General features: G+C 45.2%; 1 protein-coding gene across 1 annotated transcript; it reads right to left on the bottom strand.

Annotated features, from left to right (window-relative positions):
• Positions 1-709: 709 nt before the first annotated feature.
• Positions 710-26,693, bottom strand: LOC131281096 (anoctamin-8). The gene is made up of 23 exons (XM_058310353.1): positions 26,522-26,693; positions 18,947-19,057; positions 18,715-18,856; positions 18,197-18,368; positions 17,996-18,077; positions 14,871-14,987; positions 14,550-14,680; positions 14,197-14,358; positions 13,453-13,608; positions 12,782-12,850; positions 11,212-11,347; positions 11,011-11,141; positions 10,595-10,900; positions 7,528-7,683; positions 7,036-7,442; positions 6,673-6,922; positions 5,694-5,788; positions 4,417-4,524; positions 3,663-3,897; positions 2,838-2,951; positions 1,122-1,269; positions 921-1,054; positions 710-844 (listed from the first exon to the last, which is right to left on the bottom strand). The coding sequence occupies exons 1-23, from the start codon at positions 26,691-26,693 to the stop codon at positions 710-712; spliced, it is 3,669 nt and encodes a 1,222-aa protein (XP_058166336.1).
• Positions 26,694-27,157: the final 464 nt, after the last annotated feature.

Here is a 27,157-nt window from a genome sequence, read left to right as displayed (position 1 = left end):
TACGGCAGTTCGCAATTACAGTTATAGTATCTTAAAATCTTCGTCAAACAAAGTGGCACTATAAATACTCTTTGTGGAAGCTACACTACCTCACAAGCGTTTAGTGGACAAAGTGGTTGCCGTTTTGAACTATTCAAAAAAGGATTATCAAGCGAATATTCGTTACCCACACATGATAGAACTAGTTAAAGCAAAGGTCAAACAAGGGTCTACCACGCGGTTCATATATTGTCACATTTGTGTTAGTTTACTGTTCTTTGCACAAAGATGTTCTACGCCGTAAGGATGGCTTCTGAGTGAATTCAAACCCATTTACTTTTGTGATGATGATCAGCTTGTTTAGAAATGAAACACATATGTATCGAAATTTAAATCACGTTCAACGGTAATCGACTCTGTTCGGACAGGGATTTCACCCGCCCTCTGTTGTGATCTGACCTGATTTCGGTGTCCATTTTGATTTGCTTGGAAACGCACGATGCGATAGGATAGAGTTAAAAGGCCACGATAACTGCGGCATCACTACTAGAACACTACTAGAAGAGCGTGGAGCGCTGTTGTGCGGCGGTTAGGAAGCGTAAGATAGTGTAGAACATGGGGTGGAGCTTAGTTAACATCGCCATCATCTTCATCGGGGTGTCATTTTGTACAGTACAAAGCTACGTGCAGTTTGGCTGCCCGGGATCAGCTCGCTTCTAGCCCCAAAAGCTTACGAGTGACCGTTGTTGCTGTGGCCGGAACCGCTGCCCTGGTTCCGCTGGCTTAACACGTCGTCCACCTGGATCAGCTGCTCGATCGGTATCAGCGACAGTTCGCCTCCGGGTGGCGGGGCTGGTAGCGCTTCCTGTTGGTGGAAATGAAATTCAATTAGTATCCACAATCATTTAGTTAACGCAAGAATGCGATCTTTCGGTACTTACCAGCGCTTCGAGTGCCATTTTCTCCGCCCGCTTTGCCCGCTGCTCCTTGAGCTTGAGCGAAAAGATGGCCACCGATCGGGCGCGTTTCACCAGGCTCTGCTTCAGGCGGGACTTTTTGGCCGCAAGTTCAGCCGCTGGCGATGGAAAAACGCTGGCGTTAGAAACAACTGTACGCGTACTAAAACCTAACCTAAGTGATACCTTTGGCTTCCTCATCGGTTGACGCCTTCACCGACGGTGCGCTGTTGCTCGTGCCGGGCTGCTGCTCGGTCGCCTTTACGGCCACGGTCGCCCAGGACGGTGCCGGTTTGAGCAGCTCCGAGTCCGATCCGGTGGCCAGCTCCTGCTGCTGCAATGATAAAGCGGCACGTGATAAGCTACGCACGGAAAAGTGTTGCTAGTGTGGTTTTTGCGTTTGGGTTTCTTTTGTTTTCTTTGCTAGCATACAAAAAAAACTGTGACCACGAGCGCGCGCAACGGAGGCAAAATACTAAGACTTGTTGCAGCACAATAGCAAATCGGAAAAAAGCAACAGCTTTGCGTCGCATGGAACCCAATTTACCAGACAATTAGATATGTAAAATAAAGTTACTCAGAGGATTATTATAAAAGCAAACACACATACACACACCGAGAGGATACATTTTGGGAAAAGCGTCACCGTTAGCACGAAACACGAGCTAGCCGGAGAAAGGTCGAACCTAGGACACAACAAAATTTATTCGTTTCCGGTAACAAAGTTGGAGTTGGTGCTAATATGGCTTTAGATCAAACAAGAACTTTCAGTTCTTTGGACTGAGGAAATCTAAAGCCGTTTCGCAGTGAAGTTTAGGTTCCGAATCAAAATTGAAAAGGGGTCTGATGAACATAGAACACATATTGGTACAAGTGAACGACGCGCAACGATGGGCTAGTGAATATAAGAATAATATATCTCTTAAAAAACTATCGATCGAAACATTTAAAACAGACAATCAAACAACGTTATTCATCTTGCAATTCCGAATTGCTTTAGCAACAATGCTTCTTAATGTACTAACAACCATGCTTTCGTGCTGGCATAAATTGAACGAAAAGAAAAGCTGATAAAAAAGTGCTTCAAATAAAGAATTAAAATCAATTGAAATACCACTCTTTGACTAAAATACATCTTTCTACTTTCATCGGGGGCTCTTTGGGTGAGAAGTGATATTTTCTGATATTTTGTTTTATGTGCTCTCTAAAACTGTTTCATTTCATACCATACGAATTTGTTTCGCGAAGTAAAACTCATGCTTAAAATAACATTCAATCGAATCGTGCACCTTTCTTTCACTTAAGGAAAGAGTAAATTTTGATGTTTTGTTATGAACGAACATTATACTCCGGTGGAGTTTGATGCTACATTTCATTACGCCGTTAGTCGATGAAACAGTTTCTGTTTGAGGGCGTCACAAAAAGGGTCTAATTATGCGCTCGGACAGCAACAGCAAACTAACAGCGACAACATCAGCAAAAATAGGCTTCTGGGCGCGTGGTGCATCGAGTGGGGTCCGAGTGCGGGTTGAGAAAGCAAAACTTTGCAAACATTAAACGCTTTTGCCGCTTTCGGCCGCTTTACCAAATTTGTCTCCTTTCTAGCGAGGATTTCATACACCATTCTGGCAGCACAGAAGAGCTTTAAGGTGGTGGCCTCTAAAACAATTTTAAAAATGTTCGTCTTTCGTCCCCGATTTAAATCGGAAGTTCGTTTTAAAGTTTTGCTTCCTGCATTTGCTCACCCGGTCTTGCCTTCCTTGAGTGTTGCAACGCTAATGCGAGCGTGCGTTAATGCTTTTTTTTGTTTTTTTTTTTAAGGTAGGTGGTTATTGTATGGGTGTGTTTTACATCTTTTTTTTTTTGCTATCGAGAGGTGTTGCTCAAGGAGTTGCTACCAACCTTCGCTACAATGCAATCGGTACTTCTGTGAATGATGGAAGGATCGGCTGCTTTCAAGCGTTTTGCCCATTCGGCTCCTCCACTGGGGCCAATCGTAAGATGGTGTTCGGTGTGCTACATTAGCCGCCCGTGAACGACAAGCCCACACACACACACACACGCACACGCACACACACGTACACAAACACGCACACGCACACGCAAAGTTTTCACACACGGAATTATATAAGACCAGTGTAGTTTTTTTTTTCCAGGGGGTTTTTAAATTGGAGATAGCAATGGGCCCGATCCCGCCAGCGGGTTTGGTGGGGGTGGTTCATGAGGTGCGATTTCGGGCGTGTTGGTGTTGGTGGTCAATTACATTTTATGCCGACCACAGCAAAGCATTACACCGGTGAGAACGTGTTCGGAGGGACAACCGACGTTAATGATGATAAAGCCGGGGAAATTCAATCGAAGGAATGAGAATATTCATCGAAACAGTGGAGAGCCATTTGGCTCGCAGTGTTGGTGTTTTTTTTTTTTTTTTTTGGAAAACAAATGCGATCGAAGGATCATCCCCAAAGCCCACGCCAATTCCGGAATGGGGGTGTGTGGGGGGGGGGGGGGGGGGGGGGGGGGGGGGGGGGGGGGGGCAAAAAACGAAGCAATGTAAAAAGAAAACATAACGGATCCGGGAAAGAAAAACAGTAAGGACGTTATTGGCACAAGAACGAGGGAATGGTGGAAGAAGAAAATGGAATGGAAAAAGAAACGACACAAAGAAAGAGAACAGAATTTCACACGATTAGCGAACGACTGGCCTTGGAACGCGTAAGCACTGACCTTCAGTCGACCCACCTCGATGTTGGGCATCCACTCCTTGGAGCGGTTGCGCGGCCGAAACGGCGGAATGTCGGCGATCCGCGGCGGCGACGGGTTGGCGGACACGATGGGGGCGGGATTCTGCGGGCTCTGGTTGACGGGCGAGTGCATCGTGGAGTGTGCCTGCTTGCGGAACGGTGGTATTTCGGGTATTTGGATCGGCTTCGAGGCGATCCGGGAACTCTGCGACGCTTCACTGCGAGCGGGGCAAGGTTTTGCAAAGGAATGGAAAGAGAGACGGGAAAAGGAAAAGAACAACATTTCAAACATTAAAAACGATCGTTCTCGTGATCACGAGATCATCTACACGGTGGGAGGAACGAGGTGTGTAGGATGTTGGTTTAATTCGTTTGTCAAAGGGGGTTTCGGCTATGTAAAGCGAGACTGCTAGGTCTCTTGGTGGTGGAAATAAGGTAGGAAAAATCAAGAAAACAGTCCCGATAAAAGTTCAACCAGATCAGGAAGCTATTATAAGCTATTCGAAAAGGAAAACTAAGCACTACGACACCTACGACTATATGGTAGAGAAAAAATTTGAATAACCTGAAGGAAAATTTTTAAAGAGAAAAACAAAGCGAAAATGGTTGGAATCAAAACCACGCACGCACACACACACACACGCATTGGAAGCTGGAGGAAAAAAAAGAAGGAAAGCTACAGAGAGTAAGAAAAGGGGGAAGTAAAGTGAATACTTGCAAATCGGAACAAACCGTACCCGAGGTTGATGCTTCGCTTATCGTAAATACTACTGCTGTGCTTCATCGCTTGTCCTCGGAAGGGCGGAATGTCGGCGAGCTTAATGCTTGGCTGCTTTAGGCATGCACTAGTGTTTGTATTTTTTTTATTTTTGTTAAAGTAGGTTAAAGTGAAAATTGGCGTAATTCGATTCGGTGGTAGCGCAGCGCAACGGTTACAGAACAAGGAGAGCGGAGGGAAAAAAGGGAAAGAAATAAATCGAGAAAAATATGGTGTATCTCTTCTTTGTATGCTTTTCATTTTTCGCCTCTCGGTGACATCTCGGTCGTCTCCGCAATGGCAATGGACGTTGGTCAAGAAGGCCGGAAGCCTCCTCGTCCGATGGCGAGATGAAGATGGAAGCTAAAGTTTAAACATCTACGAGAAACATTCTACAAGCTTGAACGAATTGGCAGGACAAAAAATGCGAAACAACTAGGCGATGATCGAACACTACAACACTATCGAATGTGATTGATGTCAATAAATGTATCACTTAGATGCATAACAAGGGATAATGTTTTTTCCATAGCTAAAAAATGCAACAGGCATGAAAGTACTTGAATTGTCTCATTTCCGTGTGAGATTTGTTGAATAATTTTAAAGGAAAAATAATCCTGCAAGCATAGGACCATTCAAACAAACCTTGACGGACGCGAGTGATCTAGAGACGTAAACTCGTAAGTGTTAATCCAATTCAACCAAATCACTCTCCGATCGACATGTGCCTTTGCACGGACATTGGGGATACGAGGTGATTCAAGGCTTCCTGCTTGTGTATCGTGTACATTGCCAATCATTTGCGGCATGATTGGTGCAGCAAGGTTGAACCACGTCGCAGAAAACGCAGTGGAAAAATAGAAATACATTTTACTTAAGCAACAGCTTAATTTTTAGTGATAGTAAAAACCAGTCAGATAGAGCAGTTAGCTGTAGGTTTTCACAATATAGGATAAAGCAACACAAGACAAAACTAAATACACACTCCAACACACACTGAGATGGTGTTCAACGTTTACAAATTGAAACAGAAACATGTTACAAAATATTGGTAGAAAAAACAAACGAAAGAAAAGTTAAACAACATCGATGAGAAGATTAGAACACCGAAATGAGAAAGAATTTCACAAATAAAAACACACACACACAAAATGAACGATCGAACGCAGCAACGCCAACAAACACAGCGCACAAACAAAGAAACAAACAAACAGGTCGGTGAAATGATAGAGCTGTAGAAAGGTTTCGATATCATACCCTGAGTTCGCTTGTGTTGAGTCTAATGCAACGGTTTGTGCTGACTGACCACTAAGAGGAGAATCTTGCAGAGGTCGTAATAGAACTGTGCTTGTCTGGAGGAGGACGAATTGGGAGGGCCGTGTTAGGGTTACCGGTATTAGCAGTTCGATTACATGCCAACCGTTTGGCGCCATTATCGAGTGTTTTGCCCGATTGGAAGGTTTAATTGCGTTTAGCCACGGATTAAATGCGATAACGATATCATTTAACGGGTGTGGAGGAGAGATAGAGAAAAAGAAGAAGAAGAAGAAGAAGAAAATACACAATAGAATAGTATGAGTAAAATCGGTAAGCTTTGAAGTGGATTAACAATGTTAAACATAATGATATTAGTGATTAAGCACATGAGTCTCAATGAGCTCAAAGGTGTTTTCCAAATTTAAGGAAAGACACAATGAAAGAGTATGTACAAGTGTCCTTTGGAAAACCAGGGTTCCACTTATAATTATCAATAACAGCAAAGGAACGTGTTTTCGGGTCATATATACAAGCATTAACAAAACGCAGATTAAAATTAGAACTACTAAATTTCCGTAGCGATCGACAGTAAAATGTATATAATTTCACTCTAGGGTGTCAGCTTACTCAGCAAACCGAAACGCTTGAAAACTTTTTGAGAACCGATACGGAACAAACACAACTACTTGAGGGTGCAACTCCCGCTCGAAGAAATAGAACCCTGTTCCATTCCTGCCATTTGGAAAGCCTTCGAATGGAGCGAGGAAACATACTCAAAGGAATAAAAGGGAATATGGCTGTTCAGAGAAACAAAATACATCGTGTATCGCACAGCTTAGGGAAATATTAAACTGGTGAGCAACTGGAAGTTGGTGTAGGTAGTTAAAAAATGGAGCTGAGACAGAGAGATAAAGAGAGAAAGAGGTAGAGAAAAAGAAGAAAGGCATCGGATCCTGCTGGAGCACACGGTGGCTACTACCTGTGAGATCGGTGAATCGGGCGAGATGTCGCGCGTGTCCATGGCGAAGATGTCCATATTGTCGCAGCTGCTCTGCGAGTCCTTGTGCTGTTGCTGATGTTGCTGCTGTTGGTGTAGCTGCTCTTGGCGCAAATGCTGCTGAAGCTGCTGGGCCGCTTGGGCCGGGTGGATGCTGAGGTTGTCCAGCTTGGCGGCGGCCCGCTCCAGCTCGCTGTCCTGGTTGTTGTCGTGACTAGGAGATATGTGAAATCTTTTAGAGCCGGGTAAAGGGTGGGATTAGTCAGAAACCTCTCGCTTCAGAGCGGACGACACGAAGGGAAATATGGCTACCGGTGAGTTTGGAGACATGCGCCCCGCAATTACCTGCCAACGGATTGTTCCGTCTTGTCGAATATGTCCTGATTGCTGTTGAAGTCCTGCTCGTGGTGCGATATCGAGGTGGACGATGGGGGCGACGGTGGTGTCTGGCGGGGCGAAGGCCCTTTGCATTGCATCTCGCGCCGACAGTGCTCGGCCCGGGCGATTTCCGCCGCCAACCACGAGGGCAGCTCGGGCAGGAGCCAGGTGAGGGCGGAACGGAGTCCCAGCATGACGTGCTCGAGGGCCACGATCAGGATGACGGTCTGGGTGGAGGTGAGACCGGGCCACAGGCGGGAAACCTGTCCGGAAAGGCCGATCAGCGCGCAATTGACGATGACGGCCGCCAGCCCCAGCATTCCGAGCGCGTTCTGCCAGGTGCCAATGTTGGCCACTCGTTGCCCGAACGGACGCTGCTCGGAAACGGAACGGTTCGATCAGACAAGGCATGAGATGCGAGCAGTGAAATAATTGGTCACCGGTTGGAATGGGACATACCTGATGGACGTGGGCGAGCTTGAAGGCGTCGGAGCGAATTTCGAGCAGATTGTTGGCCAGGGCGCACAGGCCCGCCAGTGGAAAGGCGGCTGAGAAAAGTACGACGTACCCCATCTGCACCAGCATTTCCAAGTGGTCCGAAAAGGTGCCATCGTACTGTTGGAGTGGAGTCGAAAAGGAACCAGAATATAGCGTGCATATATGACATTTAACTGTCACAGTACGCTTTGGACTGTTGTAAAACTCATTTATTATCCTACTCGTAACATTGTTGACGCTTTGTTGAATTTGCATAAAACGACACTCCCTTGGGAAATTTTGAATAATATTGAAAGCAATATATACTCATATAGTAATTTGTCCTTCAATGGGTTTTGTTTTCATATTCATTACTATTTCTTTATAGTTTGTTTTTGTGTTGGAAATGTTAAGATGCATGTTTTCCTCAATAACCCTCCTTTCCAGTCCTTTTGAAGATAATTGAAGAAATTTATATTCTTTACAGCATTTGAGTATTGATTGACATTTATAACGTTCACTCCGGGGGGTCCGCGACAGCCAAGCCGGTTAGAAAATCGGCCCATGAGTGCCGAGGCTCACCACCTCGACGGCGTGGGTTCAAAGCCTAACCGAGACCTTTTCCTGTACGAGAGGATTGACTATTCACGTACTCAAAGGTAAAAAAGTATAGTAAGCCCTTAACGGGCAGGTCGTTACGCCAAGAAGACAATGTTATTTGGTTGAATCTATTTCTTCACTCTTGTTTCTTTCTTTTTTGTTTTTCCTCTTTGAATACAAACGAGAATTTTATTATAAAACAATCGGTTTTTATTCAAAAGCAATTGCTGTGCATAGTAATGCTTGTATCAAACTTCCTGTTATTACTTCAATTTGGTAGAAGAGAAAGGAGAGAGGAAACAAAGATGCTGCAGCTGATGAACATCTTCACTGACGAGGTAATGGCTTTATGTTTGCGTTAATTAATGATATCGCGAATCATCATACGCGAGTAAGACAAACCACGACCGTCGTTTTTGAAATAGTACCACATCATCGCACTACCATCACCTGTTGTGCTCTGATAACGCGCGTTCAAATTGGAAGCGCCACAGCTGCTGTACCACCAGGCTCCGTGAAAATCCGCAGCACAATTACCCTCCATCCACGCGTCATTGTCGCGATCGAATGTAGTAAACTTTTGATCCTTGTGGGTCCGCATTGAATCTCCTGCTGTCCCTGAGTATGTCCCTAACTTCTTCAACACATACAACTCCGCTTCGTTCCCTATCTCAAACTCTCCATACTTAGCGTATCCGTAGTTTCCATAGAAATCTTTCACCTCTACCAGCAGTTCATGCGGTCGGTTTTTGGTAATTTGATGCACGTATTCTAGCCCAAGCCAGAACTCGCCATCAACATTTCCGAATCCATTTCGGTACTCCGTCCATTTCCTATAAAAATCAACTGAACCGTCGAACCTATGCTGGATCGCCGTCCAGCCGCCTCCGAACTTATTTTGTTCGCAAAAGACCACAAATGGTTTAGAATTTTTCAACAAACGGAACATATACGTGCCAGATTCGCTGGCAACTTGTCGACATGATCGGAGAGGAGCTATGAGGTGGTTTTCCAAAGTCTTGTTGCGTGTTTCTACATTTGTAGTTAAATTATGCATCGACTTCGTTAACATATCCAGAATTTCCTTATTTTCTTCTAGTTTCTTGAGCTCAGTTTGCGATGTTTCCTGAATGGTGTCCATCTTGGGTATCATATGATTCTTCAATTCTTCTAATTTGGTCCGTGTATTCTCTTCGGATGCCTCCAGACTCTGCAAAAGAGGCAATAATTGATATCACAAAATTCAACTGGTTTGATTTTCAAGATTGCAACACCTATTGCACGCTTCCATACCTTTTTCAAAGAGTCTTCCATTGCATACATTTTGGCCTGTAGACGATGCTCCGTTTCCTACAAAGGGTTGACATTTTTCTTCATTATCATCATGTTTTTACTTAACTTGCTGGGGATTTACCTTCAGCGAACTTTTCATAGTTTGCTCCACCTCTTGCAGTTTGTCTTGCAAGTAATCGAGCTTTGTCATTAAAAGCTCCATCTCGAAACCTCCTATTGCCATTGTCAGTCGGGCGGATAAAACTACACCAAAACATAGCACCAACATATAACTACATTTATTCATGACTTTCAACTTGCCGTAATTCAAAGCACTCAAACGCACAATCGTAACGAAAGATGAAACACGACTGAGGATCGTGCGAATTCGTTTGACTAGGAAAGGCAAGAAATGCAAAGAACTCGTAATTCTGATAATGTGTTCTGAGCGATAACGCGTGCACAATCATCACCAACAGTGAACCAATTAAACGCGAACATATTTTTGGCAAAAACACGTTCTTTCTGGGTGATCCATAGCTTTATGGTAAACGACAGCTCATGCCACAAACTGAGTTGAGAACGTGAACTGATAATGTTATCTCGGACGGTAATTCCCAGCTTCGCTTTCTGACTCGTCAAACGCTCAAGATTCGTTGAAGGTCCGCGACTGCCGAGCGATAACGCTGGTTAGAAAGCCGGCCCATGAGCACCAGAGATCACCACCTTGACGGCGTGGATTCCAATCCCAACCGAGACCGGACCCTCCCCTATACGAGAGGCAGTGACTATCCACGTACTCAAAGGGAAACAAGTCTCGTAAGAAGAAGTAATAATGTTCTCTCAGGGACTTTACAAGAGAGAAATTGAGGACGTTTACCAAAACAATTCCGACACACATATAAGAAAGTACACCACACAATAATCTTTTTCTAAAACATAATATTTATGCGACAGGTATTAAAGTTCATATTATAACCTCCGCGCCTTTAAGTTCGTTGTTTTCACTTGAAATATGTCGCAACAGCCGCCATACACCGTACTATGGCGCGCATAATAGTTGCCTTCCAACGAATGCAACCCTTCCCATCCCATTCCTTGAGTAATCAAATCGATGGAAAACAATTCACCCCAGACTGGTGCCGCAAGGCAAACATCCACCCCCTCTCCCACGTACCTTGTACAGCGAGCTTTCAATTTCCGCCTGGCCGATCGATCGTTTCGGCGTGCCGGGGACGCACTCGGACGGTGGACTTCGTCCCTCCGATGACTGCTGTTTACCGTCGGTCGAGCCGGGAATCGACGCCGCCGACGCGGACAGGGACGTCGCCAGCGAGGAGGGTGGGTGTTCCTGCGTGGGGCTGAGGGCGCCCCACATCTTGAAGCTCAGCTTCGCCAGACGCCACTGCTCCACCAGGTACGGCCAGGCGGACTCCCGCAGGTTGCCGATGATTTGGCGTGATATCAGCAAACCGGCCAGTTGCTGGGAGGGCACGAGGACGCGTTTCAAAAGTTTCAAATACATTTAATAGCTTGTAGTTGAAGTTGGGGAATTAAATTTAAACTTTTCATTTGTCGTCACCCCCTAGTTACCTCCTTCAGCTTGTCCTGATCTCGCAAGTAGAAGGCGATGTAAAACAGCGACAGGAAGCTGTTGACGAACTGGAACAGGGCCACCTTCGCGATGAGATGGTTCTCGTACTTCGACTGCAGTCGATAGTTTTCTGTCGAATGCAATAAATCGAATCAAATGTCGCCGTTTTGCCGATCCCCCCCCACCCCACCTCTACCTACCTTTATCGTTCAGCCAGACGGCGAGCTTGTAGTACGCTTCGTCCATTAGTGTAATGGCGCCGGCCAGCAGGACCTTCGGTATTACACTCAAACAGCTGAATACACCCTGCTCCGGAAGTTTGGCATCCCACCAGTCCTGCAGTTGGCGGCGTAAAGGGCAGTAGCAACGGGGGCGTGTTAAGGGGGCAGACAGAGCGACAGCGAAGGGGAGAGAAAGAGAGACAGGAAGAGAAAGAACGAGCAAGAAAGACAAAGAGATAGAGATGTGTCGAAAACGGGCGAATGGCGATATGTGTATGATTGCAACTGCGTAACCAGACCAGGAGCTGGAAATCGAGTCGTGCGGCTCGGGCGGTTTTTCACGCGGCTTTTTCCTACGCCACACATTTTGCGCGAACCTCATTGGCCGTGATCGGCCGCTGGCACGGTCGTCGAGGAGGTAGTTAGCAAATAAATGATGGTGGTTCGATTTGTGTAATGTAAAATATGCAAATATGATGCACGTACAAACACACACCCGGCTCGAATAATCTACCGGCCTACTCGGTCGGAAGGAAAATCGACCCCGACGGTGGGAGTGTTTCCATTTTTAATGAAATGCCATTAATTGCGAAAGGTGAAAACTTATGCAGCATGTATTATATATGTTCGCACGTGGCGAGCGCTTTGAATGCAAAAACCAGGCAATCACAAAATATTGATTTACAAATATTGTTGAAAGTATTAAATATTAACTTTCATCCTAGAGGTGATTGAAATTTAAAACTTCTTGATAAGTTGAATAAACGATATTTAAATTATGTCCACTCAAATGTCGCAAGCCAACCCCATTCAGTTAGTTTAATTTTTTTAATATTTTTTTAACTTTCATCATTTTAGTTAAGGTACTTGAAATTAATGTGAATCATTGCGCATTTGATGAGGGTTTAAACCCAGAGAAGCAAATGTGAAATTCAAACAACTTTAATAACAGTTGATTCACGTAAAGCGATTCTTATCTACGAGCGTTATGACTGTGAAAAGATTGAGAAAAAAAAACATTGACCTCATATTCCTCCCATGAAACCCCACAAGAAAAGCAATTCAAAGTTCAATGAGCAAAATTCTACATCCTGATGACGAGCGGCACAAGTGCACACTTCACAAACACTAAATCAATGCCAACGCCGGGGAGGGGGGTTGACGTCGAACCATGTCCTCGTTAATGCCGGTTTTATTTTGTTTCCCCACTGCCACCTCTGCTCCGATGATAATGATGATGATGATGATCGTACTTTATCCTGCCTTTCGAACGAGTTACAACGCTATCGACGTACATTTATTGGAATCTCGGCATCGGCGTAACGAGCATAAGCGCAACATATCATTACAAGTAAGGGAAGAGGGCGGTGTTTGTGTTTAGGGGAGCGGTGCGCCAGGGGTTATGGGATGGTAAACGGAGTGATCGAAAATTGGGTTGAAGCGGGAACTAATGGGAAGGGGTTCGATTGGGAGAAGAAGTAGTAGAAGAAGTGAGGGAAAGTGGGTAGACATTGGGTGGTGGGTAACGTAAAGAACATAAATTTCAGACCTGAGACACTATGCACATGCACTCCCACAGGCCAGCACTGCTATATGGTAAGTGTTGATCGAGCCAATCCTGCAAATTAGTAGTAACGAACTGTAATGTGAGTGTTCTGGGTGTTTTCATGAGATAAAACGAAATTATGCCGTACATGCATGCATGAGGGTGGAAATTTTGGAGGAATGTGTTTGTCATATTTTGATACTTTTTTTTCCCCCCCTTTGGGAGGATTTGAAAGGTCTGTTAGCAGGGCGAGGGACCATCATCCGTCCCGTATGAATATTCATACTTGAGATGATGGCCCAATTTGGGGTTATGCAGTGTGCTTACGTGTATGTTTGTGTGTGTGTGTGTGTCTGCAAAACGGGTCGACAAAGTGTAGCATAACTTGTTGTGTAAGAATGTTAGAAAGGTGATGAAAATATGATGTGAAAACTATGGACAGCATAAAAAGCTCAAACAAGAAATGTCGATAAAAAGCACACATAGAGTCAACAGCGTAAGTCGTAGAGAGAGAGAGAGCAAGGGTGTTTGTGTGTGGCAAAGAGGCAGCCAAGACTTTGTGGCGAGTCGAGTGAGTCTCGAAAAAGGATAACGGTGTGGGGTCACACGAGAGGTGTGTGTGTGCGTGTGTGCGGGATTTGGATCGGATTTCGTGTGGGAGACCGTCTAAATACCTGTAGCCTCAACATCAGGAACATCACAACAAACACCAGCACCAGACAGAGCCCGATAATTGGAAAGCTAACTAGATAACGGAAGGCTCGTCGCTGCCAGGCCGGCGCCTCCCTCGGCTCGAGCCGCCCGGTGACGGAACTTTCTTCCAGCGGGCCCTAGAGGGTTGGAAGAAAAAGGAAATCTTCAATACGCAGAGGGGAAAATAAATACACAGTGTCTATAGGAGATAGTGCAAGAAAATATTGTGATGAACGGTTGGCTTTCGTTGCGGTGGTTTATCATTCTTGGCGAAGTAGGATTAAACAAGTAAAGAAAAACTTGCAGCAAATAATGATACGTAAGTACAACGTGAAATGCAAGATGAAAAGTTGGATTACATAACCACTAAGACCGACTTTGACTTGACAATTCATTGAATGCTTCATAAGAGATGAAAACCGAACAAGAAAAATAGATGTAAAAATAAAATTGACTTCGAGACAAATTTTACTTATTTCCTGTTCCTTTAATCATTAATATTTAAAATGTCCTCTTAGCATTGAAAAAATGAAAACTTATGTGTGAAACTTGGCATTGAAAAAATGAACCTTAACTTGTACAGACAAACGTAGTAATTTTGTTTGATTTCTGTTTAAAAATTAACGTTCTAAACAAAGCGCTATCAGTCTATATGGTTATCGCATATTCAATTCTGTGAGACCAAGGTCATGCGACAAAGTAGGTGGTGGAAAGAGAGTAGAAACCTTGTAAAGCGGCCGCGGTGGTTCCAGGAGCTCCGGTGGCGTTGACAAAGTCCCCCAGCGGAAGGCCAGCTCCACCGAGTAGCGTCTCCACGCCTCCAGATACAGCGACGCCCAGGCGACGTTGAAAAGCGAGAAAATGACGTGACCAATGTCTTGGGCCGTCTGTCATGACGAAGGGGAGAGAGAGGGAGAGAGAGAGGGGGAAAAAAAATACACAAACGGAATTAAAATGGCAGCAACAAACACGGGCTGGCGCTCGATTATCCACTTTGATCGATCGCATACGTTTGAATTTACGTCCGTTTTGTGCTACAGCGTGTCCTTTTATTTCTGTTGACATTTCGTATCCTTACCTGCCCTCGGCCCCACAGGCCGGCGTACAGAATCGTCCCCAGGACGGCCGGCACGCACAGGGCGCAGGTGTAGTGGCCGAGCCAGGCGAAGTAGAGGGCCACCTTGACACCGAAGTAGGCCGCAATGTCGTCTGGAACGATAAGTCACCGCGGCGGGAGGGAACCGAATAGGGAAAACAACGTTATCGCACGAAATGGAAAACGAATGGTGTCCTCGAACGCGTCAACCTCGAATCGGCTGGCAGTCGATGTAACGATTCATTTAGCAAAACCCCGAAAAACACCTGCGATGGTGAGGTATTTGTGGGGATTTGTTATTACCTAGCGGTTGTGGTGCGAAAAACTTCCGTACCCAGCTCGACTGGAGCTGCTGCAGGGCGGTGGTTTCGTGCAGCGGAAACACTTGCGTTATGAGGCCCAGCTCCTGCCAGGCCGCCACTGAAACGATACGGGCGGATGTTAGTGACGTTTAGAACGAGAAGCATGAGGAACTAGAGTAAGGCATAGAAAGAGAGATTTAAAATTGCTCCAGTATGCTGCACATCCCGTCGGTGGTCGGAAACCGCTGGATAATTAAAATTTGTGTCGGCCTAGGCCTCAGGAGTAGAGTACGAGAGCGCCTTGCTGAAGGATATGCGGCCCACGTGAAGATTGTGGACGTGTTTCGGGAGCCTAATGAGGGGAACCATTATGTGCTTCTGGGTTTTGTTTTCACCAGGATGTGGTGGCCACTCGCACTGAGGTTGCACCGGAGGCGAAGGCATCATCTTGACTGCGGGATGTTGTTGGCCGCAGAACTTTGTTCGTAATCATGTGGCATAATCTCCATATCCAGCCAGTGTTGTGGCCGACAAGGGATTCATGTGGACCGTTTTGTAGGACACGGCACCGAGAAGCTTAAAATACTATGCTATAAAAGTATATTACAACTATCAAATAAGAAAATTAGGTCTGGGGCAGTATGCAATTTGCTGTTCATTGTGCCATACATATTTTACTTTTATTTTCGTATCATTGAAGCATCTCGATTCGATAGGTCAAGGACTTATTGGCTTTGATGTTTTATCCGTTTTGCTTGAATGAGGATTTTTTACAGCAAAAGACAGTGGCGGATTTAACGGTGCGCGGACTGAGCGGGCGCGGGGGGCCCAAGCTCGCAAGGGGACTCGAACCTTTAATCGCAAAGTTCGTAAAATTTATACTTATAAAAACATTGAATAGAATTCAACAATTTTTTAGATGATCGCCAAATAAAAAATCGTAATCGGACAATAATGCGTAATTTTATTGCATCCTATAAAAGTTATTGCTAACAACCATAACGAAATAATGAAAGGATGGTCCGGTATACAATCAGAGAACTTCAATCAGAGAACTACAATCAGAATTCTTCATCCAGATTTTAATGGGAGAAGTAAAATTACATAATTTTCCTACTCTAACTATATAATCAGAATTGTTAGACAAGATTGATAAAATCAAATTTCGAGGAATCAGCCAGTAAACTTATTGGTCATTGGATAAAAGTAATATCTAACATTGATTTTGTTGACATGCATATAAACAAGAAGAAAATTTATCATTTTTTGGGGTATGCCATCACTTTGCCTTCCTTTTTCAAAGCTTATCTAGTTGTTTGTCTGAGCAAAGCAACTACAGCTTCGTTAATACAAAAACCATGAAAAAATGGTAAATGCTAATTTTGTACGTTCAGCAACAAGCTACCATACCGAACAGCACTAATGAGAAAATGATATGCTGCGGATGATCAAAAATCGATAATTCGTTTCACTGATAAGACACGTACATATGAAGAGCAAGTCATCAAAGCACAAAAATAAGCAACCAAACAAGCAACAGGCAAGTAAGAAAGAAAACAACGATATAAAATCAGATTGTTCCCATCACCTCATGCCGAGGGCGAGGACTTGTCCAACCGGTTGATGAACCACCCAGAGAGAGAGAGTGTCACTCGGGCTGTCATAATGTTCTATCGATTAGCACTAATTACTTCACCGTCCTCTTGGTTTCGCCGTAAATGCTTTTTCCACACCGACGGGTGCGCGTCGTTCAACAACTTGAGGAGCCTTTTCTTCTTTGGTTGTGTTACACATTTGCACACTACTCTCGATAGTTGTGCACTTTAGTTTCGAACCAAGTGGACGAATGGGGGGTAGCGAGATAAAAAGACCAACCGAAGACGAGAACTCGAACGTGCTCTCGTGGCCCCAACAGGCTCTATTTTGCATCACCGACGAGGTAAGTTGTTTACTGTCGCATCATTTCCCCGGGGGGGAGTGTGCAAGTGTTGACTCTCTGTGAGTCCTTTAGCCCTGCTTTGGTGAGCTGTTTGTTGATGGTTTTGCAATGCGGTGTACATTTATTACGACAGTCCTTTCGGTGTACGAGAAAAAGCATACGATGAAACACTGCAAAACGCAAATCGGATGACTCAACACTTCGTTATATTAATTTTAATTCATTTCCATGCAGGAAGGAAAATGTGAACTTTCAAATTTAACTTTCCACTCTCCGATCCCTTTTAATGACGGGGAAAAACGAATCGGTAAATAAAAGAGCAGATAAAAGCATTTGCAAACTATTTCGGCACACTCGGCACACTCGGCCCGGCTGACTTACGGCGGGGCTTTGTCTTTCCGGCAGCTTGTTTGCGCCCACACCGGAGGTTTGTTGCTGTTGTTTCCCCTCCCCCCCTCCCCCATGCCTCTTAACAATAAACTTTTAACAAGTTTCCGAGCTGAGTGGTTGACTTTTGCCACATTTTCCTCCCAGCTGCAGGGATGGATTAGATGGATGGCAGGGAAGACGACCTCACGGGCGCACGAAGGGTGGATCTCGTGGGAGGGATGCACGGACACGTGTTGCAGTCCGGGAAACTGGGAGAAGAAATCCACCGCATGTAAGTTCTGCAAACATAATCTGTGCCCCGTCGGTTCGGTTCGGGACAGTGATGGGTGGCGTTATGATAAGATATGATCCCCAAAACACACATGGGATCGTCATCGTTTTGGGTCCCGCCCGGTGGAGTGTCTGTGGCGATGTGTGTGTGTGTGTGTTGGAACATGTTGGGCACAACTTTTCCCGAGCGTCCCTCGTCAAATGTTGCCCGTTTTCGGTTTTTTCCACCCGAACGGGCGGCCAAGCGTTGTGAGCGTCTCGACCTAAATATAGCGAAAAGCAGATATAATCTTTCCCGGGACGGAGGACTTTCTACGCCATCCTTTTCGGTTTGCACGACTGCAGTTAACTTTTTCCCCATCCCAAACATTCCCGCCAGGCCGGGCGAAACAAAAACCAAACGGAAAGATTACCGACCGGTGATGATGGTGATTTGACATGACAGATGACGATGGGAGCTTTTAATGATGGCAACGGTGAGGCATTTTTTCACCAACGTCGCGCAAAAAGCAAAGGGTGACACTTACCGATGCTTTGCCCCTCCTCGACCTGCGCCCTACCCTGGAGGGCCTGCAGGTCCGGTGTGCCAGCTCGTAACCCTTGCAGCACCTGCCGTTGGATGGGTGGAAAATGGGAAAAGCGACGGGGTTTTTACGGGGACCGTATCGTTTGCCTGGCGCGCAAGGTATCACCATATTCTGGTGACGTTTTCGGATCAATTTTCTCACCTGTAGCACCAGCCACTGGCGCTCCTGGGACGTGAAGAGACTGTTCGCACCGTCGTTGTCCTTCGATTGGGCGAAGCAGTGACTTTCCCGCTTGGTGAACTCCTTCAGCGCCCCGCCCAGGTCGGACCGTAACCGCTTCGGCAGGCGGGCGTCCTCGGCGGCTTTAAATAATCTATAAGGTTCGTACGGAAAGGGTAAATGGCATTCGCAGACGAACGTCACAAGGAACTCGTGGCACTTTCTTCGGAAAAAATTACAGTAAAAGAACGTGTGAGAACGCTCCCGAATTGGAAAGTGGGAAATTTTGGACGAGTGTAATTTTTCCGAACGACAACAAGTACTGGCAACCCGGGAGTGGGACATTTGTGATGGTGAAAATGTTTCACTTCGTTTGTTGTTCCAGACACGCACGAACACTCGACACACGTCCTCCGTGCGGGATTGCGATTCGGATTTATTTATGTATGTAGCGCTGCTGATCAAAGGCGAGAAAAATTCCGGAATTCAAGTTTACTTACACATTCATCGGTGCTGTGATGTAGAATGCGGTGCGCTTTGTGCTTTCGTGTGCCCGCACCATCGCCGACAGGCCCAACCCTTCCGGTGGGTTCGCCTTGATTCTGCTAAGCAGCCACCGAAGGGCATCGTCCGGGGCGTCCTCTGGCGAAGGGGGCGGGAGGGGAGGAACCGTTAACTCGAGATTCGGGTCGAAGATTCCCGAGCCCGAGGGGTCGTAATGGCATTACTTACCTGGAAACTCAATCACCACGTCGCACTGGGTCGGAATTTTGTTCAACCATAACCGTCGGGGTGTCATCAGATGGCCGGCGCAAGGCACGCGTCTTCGGATCAGTCGCGATGCTGGAGGACCAGAAAGAGAGAGGAGAGTGGGGAGGAGGTCATTTGGTCAATTTTATTACTATTGGCCCACAAAGGGGGGTCGCGTATCCATCAATAATTAGGTACGGAAACGGTAGAGTATAATAATCTTGTTGATAAACCGCACGCAGACTACTCACGGAGTCAATGCTGATGGGCCATAAATGGATCGTTTTTTTATGTCTAGCGTGATTAAATTATACCAGCAGCAGAAAAATGGGTCGCATGTTATTTGGAGCGGACGTGAATCGATTTTACTCCCAGGATCTAATTGTTCAATAACGGAGTGATAAATAAGCCAAGTGTAAAAGTTTCTTATCAAACTGGGAAATGAAACATTTATTTTAGAAACAATTAAAGTTGAAACCTGTCAACCCAGACCCGTGTTTAAAATTACTTCTTATTAAGTTCAGGATATATCAAATAACCATGCCGTACATACTGGCAGTAACAAGGAAAAAAAGGGAAACCTCGATGTAAACAATTCACTTGAAAAAATACTGAAACAACACAATATCCATGCATTACGGTTTGGTGTGCGGCTAACATATTGTTTTTGTTTTAGCATTAAATGGGAGCGACCGTTTGTAATTTCCCATGCATCAACATGGTAATGTTTGGTTATCGTGTTTTTCGACGTTATATTATTTTCCTTTGTGACCGATTCGTTTTTTGCAACGCACGACCACAAATAACATCGAGAAAAAAACAGAGCTACCATGGAAGAATGTTTTTTACTTCAATTTCCTTTTTTCCATAAATGAACATTATCCTTCGAATGACAAGGGGCAATGGAAACAAGAGACAGCGCCAACAGAAAAACGTCGAGTTGATAATACTGTCTATGTGCACGATAATCTTTGTGTGACAGTTTCAAGCTTTACCTTTTCCATTTCCAGTGTAAATGATGTCAGTTTTTGTTCAAATCAAGTTTTTGTTAAACTTGCTTTATACAAACAAAGTTTTGAAATATTATGAGAGTGTCTTTTAGGGATGGACACATGTAAAATCTACTCAAAATTCTACGTTAGGAAAAAATTCTAAGTACTATGGCGCAGTTTTGTAGCCTTTTTGTTTTTTGTTCAAACTCCGTGGTAAAACATTCGACATAGCATAAAGTTCAAATCGAGAATACTATATCCTGGTGCATCTAAATGACTCATCAGCTGTTTTTAACTCACACCCGCCCGTAGATACCGACCGAACTACTATAATTCACCTAATCTTCGGTAAACATTAATTTCAACTGTCAGCGAACGCAGCACTGGCATTCCTTATCCTTGCAAGATCCACGGAACGCCACGGTGATTGTACAATCAACAATGCCGCCGAGCTGTGGGCTGCACTCGGAAAAGCCAGCACGCTCGATTGCACTCAACTTTGCAGTTTACTTTCATTGCTTTACCTCGAACGAGAGGGACGATGGGAACGGGAGGTTGGGCCGTTTATTCGTGTCCATTTTTCTTTACGTTCAACAGTTTGAATGAAACCGGACGAATGGGAAAGGTAGTTTCCACGTTTTCCTTGGGCGGAATGTGGAGCACATCCTGTTTGATGTGCTTAGTGATGAACATTGCACTGCTTTGACAGACACGATAAGCCCAAACCGGAACCCAGGACTGAGAACGTAATTAATGTTGCTCGCCGCCAGAAGAATGACAGATATATCGCACCACGGGCCATGAATCTATGCGGCGAACCAAAGCGCGAAGCGAGTGAAATTAATAAACATCGTCCAGCGGTGGGAAACAGAAAATACAAAACTTTGATCCACGACCTTGCCCCGGCCGTTGGTGGCTTAAGAAAAATTGTGTCATGAACAATCGCGATTGCGTGGCCCTCGGGCCGAGGCTTTGGCGTCCCTATTGGAACGCTGCTCTAAAATATAGATACACACAAGCTGTTACCGTGCCGGTTGGAATCGATTTGGATACTTTTTCTGCTGACGTCAAACGGGCGCCCCATTTCACCTGAATCTCCCCTGTTACTTTTCTGCGGAGTTTTTCCACCCCACTCCAGCCGCAAGGATCCGTACACTAATCTGCCTCGACAGAAATAACGCCAGCGAAGCAGATTTGCCCACTTCTAATCGGCATGAAGGGGCCCATTTTGAGCAAAAGGGCGGAAAATCATTCGCCTTATTTCCTGCAGTTTGCTCTGCGGAGCATTAAACCGTACGAAGCCTTATCGGAACAATCGGGACCCATTTCGCAAAACCCAACTCTCGCAGAATAGCGAAAAGCTGTCTTCTTGAACCCAGGCCGAAGGGGGTAGCAGATTGAAAAATTAGTGCTGTCTACTTTTAGGTTGCGTAATTTAAGCTCATTTTCGTATCAAAAAGATTCGGACCAATTTGGTATGCGTAAATCATTCTAAGTTGTGGATTGGCCTGGTAATCAGTTACTTGGAACTAAAAATTAATTACGATTGAATTGTTAATGTTAGGAAAGAACATTAAATCAATTCTACAGTAAAGCTAATTAAGCTCAGTTTTTATGAAGAGCCGTTACATGAAAATTAAAACATATTTGAGCAGCTTAAAATTTCCAAAGCAATTTCGAAAATGTAATAAAAAAATATGAAAACAATCTAATCAACTATTTACTTAACCGAGACAGTTGAATTGGATTAAAGACTGACATAATAATATGTTTTTCCAAATCAACCTAATCAAGTACTCGAGATTTTTTTCTGGCAATCCGTCGGGAACAATGTGAAAATGTAATCAATTTCCCGAAAATCTAGTTCACTGGAGACATCTATTTCGGTCCCCGATCGAAAGAGTTGATTGTATTTTGTTTGCCGTCCGAAGAATCGATTTCACGCTCGTAAGGATGACAAATGTGCTATTGTGCGCTTCGTTTTCCGTGCTTTCTTTTGCCCTTTTGTTGTTCATTCCAATGCTTACATTCCTCGTCAGGGCCCGAACCAAAAGGGATCTTCCTTCCCATGACGATGCGTCGTCCCGATGGCGCTTTATTCCATTTCACTTACATAATTTCCGGGCTCCCCGTGCCCGGCACCGTACAACCGGATGCACGTGTGCTGGCGCTTCCACCGGTTTGTGCATTTGGCCGTTTCGTTCGGATCCTTCGGGCAAGCCGGCATGTCAATCAATGCCCAATGGAGACGGCATGAATTTTCGTGTGATTATTATTTCATATAAATCAATCGCAACCGACACGGAACCGAACCGAGCAGCGGCGTGCAACAAGCTGGAAATCGGCCCTCGTGTGGCGGTCTGCATGGAGGTGAAAATGATCGACACCTAATTAGATAACCAAATCGGCAAAACGTTCACCGACTTAGCCTCGGCTTTCCCCGCAGGAATATACCTTCCCTTGGGTTGTACTGGGAAAAGCTTTCCACCGAAGCAGCAACAGCTTGACCGCAAAAAGTGGATCGGACTGGCGTTTCGTTTTGCCGCCCCGTGTTCGGAGCAATTTTATCGGACGCCCCACCGGTTCCGGGGCGGGCCATGTTCGTCTTCAGCACGTTGGCAGATAATTTGTTGGCAGCGCCGAACGCATGATAATGAGTTTACGGAACTTGATTAAATTTACGCCGGCCGCTTGTGGCACTTTACGGCTCCGATGGAGCTTGTGGATGTGTAATGCAAATTAACTCCTTGCCAGGGAAGTCCCGTGATGGAAGCATTTCAACCATTGCATTTCTTGATCGTGCCCAGCAAAGGATAAGAAACCTTACTTGTTTAAATTGCTGCAACATCCGGGGAATGAAAATTGGTTGATTAACCAAGAAGACAGGTTGGTAGTTTAAACGATAAGAAAACCAAATTAGCAAAAACTCTTTACAAAATTGGATGAAACAATGTTTTTAGCGAAGCCCAAAGACTGCAAAAATAATCCATTAACTAGGTTAGTACTGTAAAAAAATTATCAATAGTTTTGCATAGAATGATAAGTAGATTGAATTCAGAATCATAGACAGTAAATAGTAAAAAAGGAGAAGTAAATAACTGAAAAAGTATTTATATTGGAGTTCATACTTATTTGTACTTATCCCAAACTTATTACGTTAACTATTCATTTATCTTGTAAAGAATAAACATTTATGTTGTAAAGAGTATGTACAAGAACTTTAAAAAAAGGCATGAACAGTAAAACTTTAATTTGGACACAACTTAGGTTTACAACAAACATAAAAAGGGTGGTATTCCAAGGTAAATCCAATCTACTTTCATGTTACTCTTGCGCACATAAAACCCCATTTCACTCATTCCTTGTGTTCGTTGTTCAAACCAAAACGCTCTCGTCCTTTTCAATCAAACAATGTCACATTGTGTGTGGAAAAATATTGTTCCACTTGGGCAAGAAAGGGCCTCACTCAATTAGTGTCCTGTTTTGTATTACTGAGTCCTTGACTGCACTAAACCGCTCCCTAACTTGCCGGCGCCGATGGTACGGTGAAAGTATGTGTCAAAAATTGGAAAACTCGTATACATGTTTGATCAATGTTTCTACTTCCTCCCCGGGCGCACGGTGGCCCGCTTTCCACTGGAACGGACCGGGCTCGGCGGGGAAACACATGTTCTATCCGATGTTGGTCTTCCTTCACGGAACCGCTAGCAAATCGGGCCTCGGTGAATGTGTGAATGTTGTGGCCCGTGCTAAACGGTACACATCGACTTTCCCCGGGAGGGATTATTGCAGCGGGTTTGTGCAGGGATGTGGTTTCGAAATTGGTGAGCATCGGTAAGATTGTGTTTGGGGGTTGGCCGTCGGAAATGATTTCCCAGAAGCGGTTGTATCCAGCAACGAAGAACGATAACTTTTTCTCAAGCGCTCAATCACTGTCAAAAATATCGAATACCACCAGTGCAGCATCAAATTTTGTGTCACTTGAATCGATTGAAATGATTCATTTCCGTGAGCATACTTGGTGAACCAATCTAACAAACTGGTTCAAATTTATTTCTTTTTCATCGGTTACAAACCATCCTTCCGGATGCTTTCAGTTCCCTTACACTGCATTACGTTCTCAAGATAATGAATATTTTCCACCCACCTTTGCAACCTCTCTTAAAGGCACGCTTTGGGAAACCATTTTGATCCGCAATTGGTTGGGTTTAACAAAACACAAAAAAACATCCAATGTGCCAACGGAACCAATCCCATTCAAATGCAGCCCGGTCGGTGTGGAACGGGAAAAGGTAATGTGCCGTAAAATGTTCAACAGCATTTCTCCATCAAGTTTATGGGTGGATAAAATTTTCGCTCGATACATACGGTTAAAAATATTACTTTCTCGATTGGCCTCGACTGCAAGGTTGGTATCGCGATCGGAATATTTAATGAGTAAACTTTGGCTCCCACCACAAGCAGGTCCCAATTGATGAAACGGTTTTGCACTTTATAAACGACAAACCGGGGGAATAATAAGAAGATCAGTTCTGATTTCTAAAAGGTTGGCATCATCAACCCTTTTTCTCGTAATTGAAAATTGTACAGGGATTTTTTCAAAGAGGATTGAATAAATACAAAACGTTAAAAGATTCTTTTAACAATACTGAATATCAAAAGTTAGGAGCCATGGAATGTAAAATCAAGTTACCTAAACACAATCTTCTATGAAATTCAAACAAAATGATTTTTTGTTTTTATTAAAAACATACTCCCACATTTCCAACTCTTCAAAGACCTTTTTCCAAGCGTATTCAGCAATTCTATTACGTCGTTTTACGCTGCGTCCGAGAGGACAAGCAAACTTTGCCCACCGAAAAATCAATCAAACCGTGCAACCAGCGTTGCGCTTCGGGTTTTCCCTACCGACCTTTTTCCTTCCTACCGAGAAGAATTAACTCACAAATTGTGAACCTTCTGCTACTGCTGCGATTATTAGTCAAGCACAAGAACCCGCTGTCCATCCGGCCGCCACCGTGCCGGAAAAAAAAAACACGAGTACCGAGTACGAGAAAGGAGGACGACAATCGACATAATGAAGCGGCAAGGGTCCACCACCGAATGCGGGATCCACGCGAGTGACAAAACGGAGAAAGCACGAACGAAGGACAAACCGACAAACCCGGGTAAAGAAATGAGCAGTTGGGTTCCGGGGGCTGGGAGGGACAAATGGAAAACCCCAAACGAGCGTCGAAAACAAAACGACAAGCTGCTTCGGATCCCTTCAAGCTGGCCATAAACATTCCGCTGGGATGCTGCTTGCCGGTCCCCGGTTCCTGCCGTGGGCTTTTTCCACCCCAAGATGCCGCGACAGGGCGCGGAAGAAACGCCAAACAACCGACAGCCGCCACGGGTTTCGCCTTTAGATTGAGTCTTTTTGTGTGATCTTGAGTGTGGTTGTGTTTATTTTTTTTTCCCTTCAACATTTCCCGACCGTTTGTTTTGGTGAGATTTAATTTTTCCTTTTTCCCCTGCCGACCATTCTGGACGTTGCAAGCTGTTTCCTTTGGCGGGGAGCATTTTTTTATTCCGAAACCATCAACCCCGGTGGGTGAGGTTGTAAAAAAATATCGTAAAATATTGAAACCCATTACGCTTTGATTTGAAAAACCAGATGAAAAAGTAATGCAATTTGTGGCACAGCTACCGGGAGGGTGGAAAACAGGAAGCAAGCGGTGGCAGAGTGTCCTGGTAAGGGAAGTGGAACATCGCGGCGCATAAATGCATGCAATTGGAGGTGCAATTGTGCAACAGTGGCCACCGAACGAGTGCTGGCGCTGTCGTCGGTACGTCGAGGTGGGAACGGTACGGGAGGTGGCAAATCACCGCATCGCATCGCAAGGCCGGGTCCGCGCCGTCTCCCGGAGCACCCGTCGAAGGAGCGAGGATGTTACATAACACACAACAGAACCCCCGAGCGAGCGAGCCTCGGCCGGAGCGAAGCGATTTGGGAAAAATCGATAACCGTATGCGGCGTGTGATAAGGTGGCGCACCGCCGAGGCGGAGCAAGATTTCCCCACGGACGCATTCGTGGTACACCGCGGAGTCGGCTCTAGGCCAAGTCGTCCTAAGGCACGCCATGGTTCCGGCGAGCCTGTCTCCAAACAACAATGGGACGAGCGAGAAGCAAGAAGTGGAAAAAGAACCACGCTTACAAGGCGAAGAAAGCATCCTTCTTGGACATGCTGCGAAAGGATAATGACTTTCGAATCGATTATGTAAATTTGTGACGCCTTCTCCAGGGCCAGCGCCTTGTCAACGGAAAAGTTCCCAGCGTGGCACGACGAAAGAAACGGGGGTTGGAAGATGGCCAGCTGTTGGAAAGGGTGCTGCTTGTGTAACACCAGCGGCGACTCGACATCTTCCGGCGATCATTCTCCCCAGTATGACGTCATGGCCCGAAGACATACCAGAGACCGTGTCTCATCAGCAGATTTACCCGCGCAATCGTTAGCTATTCTTTTTTGCGATGTTGCTATTTCACAGACACACAGGCGAAAAACACCCCCCCTCCCCGCTTACCGTTTTCTACGCAGGAAATAATTTTGCCCTTCCGCCGACGCAGGTTCGACTCGAGGTTGCTCTCGTCGCCGTAGTCCTCGTTGCCGGTGTCCTCCGACTCTTGATGTACATCCTCGATGATGCCACTGTCGTGGATGTTTTCGTTCGCGATCAGCAGCGGATGCTGCTCCATGGTCTCGATACTAGTTCGTCACTGTGCAGTTTGTCGTTTGTCGAAAACTAATTCCACCGCGCGTGCATCAAGAAAAGTAAACAACCATCGAAGTTACCCGTGTTTGCTTCGTTCACTAAAATAAATTACATCCTTTCACTAGCACTTGCACTGAGGAAAACTAATCGGGGGAGAAAATGAAAACCGCCTTCAATTAAATCAAACGTCACAGTACAAAAAGAAACGAAAGCAAATGTAAAACTTGTCACGTAAGAAAGGAAAACTCCTTCTGACCGAAGGTTCTCGCCCGCCTTTTCGGGCATGCGGAATGTGTGATGAATTTTCTTTTCCTTCAACACCTCATACCGTTTTGGTTTGATTTAGACTTTTTTTTCCGCCCATTCCAAGAATGCCACTCGCCTCAGTAATCAAACGGTTTCCCATTTAATGGCACTTCCTGGCACACCACGCCTGGCATGCAACCG

This window comes from Anopheles ziemanni, chromosome 2, assembly GCF_943734765.1.
Source record: "Anopheles ziemanni chromosome 2, idAnoZiCoDA_A2_x.2, whole genome shotgun sequence".
NCBI classification, from domain to species: Eukaryota; Metazoa; Arthropoda; class Insecta; order Diptera; family Culicidae; genus Anopheles; species Anopheles ziemanni.
The sequence above is the reverse complement of the archived record's forward strand: the minus strand, read 5'-3'. Positions and strand labels throughout refer to the sequence as shown.

Coding starts and splice junctions, on each gene's coding strand:
- LOC131281096 (XM_058310353.1), bottom strand. CDS start 26,693: ATGGAGCAGCATCCGCTGCTGATCGCGAACGAAAACATCCACGACAGT. Junction 14,359..14,549: donor GCCTGTGGGGCCGAGGGCAG/GTAAGGATACGA, acceptor TCGTCATGACAG/ACGGCCCAAGACATTGGTCA. Junction 11,348..12,781: donor GCATGTGCATAGTGTCTCAG/GTCTGAAATTTA, acceptor CGCCAACTGCAG/GACTGGTGGGATGCCAAACT.